This window comes from Corylus avellana, chromosome 8 (assembly GCF_965113065.1).
Source record: "Corylus avellana chromosome 8, dhCorAvel1.hap1.2, whole genome shotgun sequence".
NCBI lineage: Eukaryota > Viridiplantae > Streptophyta > Magnoliopsida > Fagales > Betulaceae > Corylus > Corylus avellana.
In genome coordinates, this window is record NC_142497.1 from 14,103,304 (window position 1) to 14,108,150 (window position 4,847).

The 4,847-nt window shown below is 38.8% G+C and overlaps 1 protein-coding gene across 1 annotated transcript; it reads left to right on the forward strand.

Moving 5' to 3' along the window:
* Positions 1 to 2,767: 2,767 nt before the first annotated feature.
* LOC132164263 (lysM domain receptor-like kinase 3) lies at positions 2,768 to 4,429 on the forward strand. Its single transcript, XM_059574739.2, has one exon. It carries the CDS (start codon positions 2,945 to 2,947, stop codon positions 4,286 to 4,288), a length of 1,344 nt encoding a protein of 447 aa, XP_059430722.2. The 5' UTR covers positions 2,768 to 2,944; the 3' UTR covers positions 4,289 to 4,429.
* Positions 4,430 to 4,847: the final 418 nt, after the last annotated feature.

The window sequence follows — 4,847 nt, forward strand, 5'->3', positions numbered from 1 at the left end:
AAGCATGTATATATATAGCAAGCAAACTAGGTTACTTTTGGGAGAAAAGTCCAAGTCGGTGTTGCTCTCGCACTCCAAGTTGAAATATGTAACCAAAGCTTACATGGACTAGTAAAAGCAATGGACCCCACACCAAACCTTGATGGGTCAAGGCACACACGTCAACGGTAATTTGTATAAAGTTGTTCGAATCCAAAATCTAGATCAGGAAATTTTGAATTTGGTCTTTAACGTTCACACTTGACTCGAAAGGTTTTTTTTGGTTGTATTGAGTTGAGCCCAAACCATTATCCATTAACCATGTCGATGCATAGTCTTATACATCTTTAGAAGAATATTGGGTAGGTGCTTAAGATTCCTATCTAGTCCAACCGAAAAGAGTATACCTTTTTAGTCTATTTTAAAACTTTTAACTAGCAAACAAAAATTTAGAGGAAAATTACTTTTTCTTTTTAAAATTATTTTTCATTAATTCTGGAAAAGATTTCAAGCCGCAAAACTTAAGATATGCTTTGAGGCTTGCTTCAAATGGCTCTTTTAACCTCTTAAACCATTACTCATTTTGCATTTATACCTCTAAACTTTCAAAAGTGACATCTGAGCTTTCCATATTACCAATGCGTCTTAAATTAGACACTTTTGTATTTTTATTCGCAAAATACCCTTTAATTTATTAAAAATAACCATTTAAAAAAATAAACAAAAAATACTTGAAAACACCAAAAAGACGTGGCCCTTTCCACCCTAGCCCCTTAATTTTTTTTTTTTTTTTTTTCAAATGGTTACTTATATATATAAGTTCATGGTATTTTAGTAAGAAAAATGCAAAAATGTCTAATTTCACACGCTTTGGTAGTATTTTGGACCTTAATATCACTTTTTAAAGTTTGGAGATATAATTGCAAAATAAATGATAATTGAGGCGGCTAATATCTATTTTTTTTTTTATTCAAACTCGGCAAACTAAAAATAATGCCCAATCATTAGAATCCATATAACTAGGCTGATCACTGCCTTCCTATGGGCGAATTTCAACCCTTCTTCTCCACCAATAAGGGGTGGTTTCAGGAACAGCTACCCATCCATTTGCGTTCCAACATATTCACTCCTAGAGCTAGAGGTCGAAGGATTAGTATCTGCTGAAATTCTTAAGAAATTTTAAATTCAGATCATCTATTTTTCAACCAATGGTCATTTTTTTGTCACGTATTTCACTATTAATAAAATAATAAAATTTTTATTATTTTATTAGTAGTGGGACAAGTGGCAGCACAATGATCATTGGATAGAAAATGGACAGCCTAGATCTAAAATTTTAGAAATTGAAATACTCCTAAAAATTTCAGTAGATCCAAATTCAAAGGACGAGTATTTATTGCAATTCCATCTAGTGTATCCATCCACTAAATAATTTTGAACCCTTTCATTTAGGATTGCAATTTTCAAAACGCGTCATTTAAAAGTAGTGATTTTAAATGTGTGAATTGAAATCTTGATTTTTTTAAAACGCAATTAAGCATATGACAAAATCATAGTTTACAATTTAAAATGTAATTTACTCATTAAAATTGTGCATTTTTAAAAACATACACTTTTGCCTACCATTTGAAAACATAAATTTTTCCAAGTTTTCAAATTGTAATTTTTTAAAACCTTATTCCCAAATGATACATTTTTTTCGATCTAATTTAAATTCGTATTTTTAGTCTATGAATTCATAGTGCCAAATGCATTTAAAAATTAACTGATTAGAGCCAAAGTTGAGAAATGATCTAATGTGTCATAAACACCGAAACGATCTATAAAATCATATTCACGGAAGAAATAAATAGCCCTCCACATTTGGGTGAGAAAATTTACTAACGACCATTGGAGAAACAATTCAATCTTACGCAACTTATAAGACATTTGACGAAAAGCAATGTTATTATCTACACTCATTTTATATCGACTAATGGAACGTATTTTAATTGACTTCTTCTATTAGTCACTTCAAAAAAATTTCAAAAAAAAAAAAAAAAAAAAAGGCATCTAGTATTCTATTTTTAACTTTTGAGCTCCAAAGCAGAAATTACGATGATTTAAAGCAAAATAAAATTAAGGGGAAAGTCCACATACCTCTTCAAACTACCACTCAATCGACAATGTCCCCCCAAAACTTTCAATTGTGACAATGTTCCCCAAACTACCAAAAATTATCAATGTTCCCCTAATGACGAAATAAAATAAAAACAAACAATACTAAAACTTCTAGAAAAATCCTAAAACTAATTTTTACCATCATGTTACTTCCGTGATATATGAAAATAATATAAAAGTCTAATAAATAGCTTCTTTTTTTTTTTTTTTTTTTTCTTTTTTGACATGTCCGCATAAGAGGGGTGGATAGGAGATTCGAACTAATAACCTCCACTTTATAAAGCGTAGTCCCCAGCCGATTGAGTTACCCCTGAGGACATAAATAGCTTCTTCAAATAAATATAAAGGAAGAATTAATACAAAAAAAATAAAATAACGGAAAAAATATAAAAAAGCCCCTCAACAAACAGCCATTTTTTAAAAAATTCCATAAAGTTTAAAGTTTGATAAAGTGGTGCATCAAAGTACCAAAGTGTGCCAAAATGGTCATTTTTATTATATTCCTATAATGCCCTTATTCTCTTAAAAACTAAAATTAAAAAAAAAAAAAAAAAAAAAAAAAAAAAAAACTATAGTCCCTATGGATATGACGAAGAATGAATGACGATACGCCGACGACTAACTGTACGGAACCCCATCTTCACACTTCTCATCACCCACCGCCGCCCCAGTTTTAGGGCACCAGCGCCTTTAACCGGACCTATATGTCCAACGCTAAAAAAACTAAAAAAAAACTAAAAATCCCGTCAAAATTTCAAAATTTTCCACTTTCCCAAATCCCCCCTCCTCTTCCTCCTAGAATTGGATGCCTATGTGCAAAACCAAAATGGCGGTCGATGCCGACGCTCCAACCCCAACCCCTCGCACCTCTCGTACTCCCCGAACCCGACGCTCTCCCAGACCAGCAACACCAACCTTCACCGCCGCCGGCGCCTCCTCCTCCTCCTCCTCCGACCCTCCCACCTCCAACATCGCCAGCGGTTCAGTCCACACCTCCAGAACCGGAACCTCCACCTCCAGCCGCGCCTCCCTTCCCAGCCTCCGCCAGTCGCTCCCCGAGAACCCCCACATCTACGACTACTCCGAGCTCTGCTCCGCCACCAACAACTTCCTCGCCAGAACCTACACCTCCACCTCCTCCACCCGCTCCTGGCGCTGCACTCTCCGGGGCAAAGACGCTATCATTTTCCAGCGCAAGTTCCGCCGCAAGATCCAGATGCCCCAGCTCAAGCAACGCCTTGCCGTTATCTGCCGTAGCCACCACCTCAGCCTGGTCAAGCTCCTCGGCGCTTCCATCTCCGGCGACCACATTTTCCTCGTCTACGACTTCGTTGATGGTGCAAACCTAGCGACCTGTTTGCGGAACCCTAGGAACCCCAACTTCTCGGTGCTCTCCGCGTGGATGTCCAGAATGCAAATCGCCACGGATTTGGCGCACGGCCTCGACTACATTCACAACAGCACCGGCCTGAACATGAGCTTAGTGCACAACCACATTAAGAGCAGCAGCATCCTGGTCACCGAGCCTTCCTTCAACGCCAAGATTTGCCACTTCGGCACCGCTCAACTCTGCGGCGAGATCGACGAAAACGGAGCTCCTGAAGATTCTGCTCCGGGCGGTACGAGTCCGAGATACAAGGGCGAAATTGAAGAGGTATCCGAAACGACGCCGTCCAAATTGAGGCGGTCGGACAGTCGAAAATTGCAATTCGAAGGTGTGAAGGGGTACATGTCCCCGGAATTTCAATCAACGGGCGTGGCAACGCAAAAGAGCGACGTCTACGCGTTTGGTGTCGTAATCTTGGAGCTCCTGTCCGGAGAGGAGCCTTTCAAGTATAAATACGATAAGGGCAAGGGTGACTTCGTTCGGACCACGGTGATCGAGGCAGCGAGAGCAGCAATTGACGGCGACGGCGACGATGGGGGGCTCAGAAGGTGGGTGGATCGGAAGTTGAAGGACTCGTTTCCGGTGGAGGTGGCAGGGAAGCTGACACGCCTAGCGCTGGATTGCGTACACGTGGAGCCTGATATGCGGCCCAACATGGGACGCGTGGCGGGGAAGATTTCTAAGCTTTATTTGGAGTCTCGGATTTGGTCCGACAGTGTCAAAATGCCAACCGATATTTCGGTCTCTTTGGCACCCAGATGACTACAAGTCTAAAATATTCGTTTATTGTTTTCCCTGAGAAATTTGTTTGTTTGAGTGGGACACGGGTGGATGGGCAATCTTTTATTTAACAAATTTAAACAAAGATTACGATTGTGACCAGCTAATTATATTTCCACGATTCCGAAGTTGTAAACATAAACAATAGTTGTTGTTGCATTTGGCTGGGAGATCAATTTGGGCATCTTTTGCTTCTTTATCAACTATCAACTTATAACCAACCAAATACACAGCTAGAAAGAGTAGTCTCGACTAGGGCTGACAAAATGAATTAGCGCAGTTCAAGTCGACCCATTTACGTAGACACGAATTTGACCCGTTGACTAAACATGTCAAATCAAATACAATACACTAATTTAATAAGTGGCAGGACACGATTCCTGTGACCCGTTTAATTAACAAATTGTGCTGAGTTGACGAGACATGACACGCTCCAATGACCCCCAAATGACCTAAACATGAGGGTTTTTTTTTTTTAAAAAAAAAAAAAAAATTATTCTTTTGAACCATTCTCATCGGTTATTTACTTAAAAAAAAATAT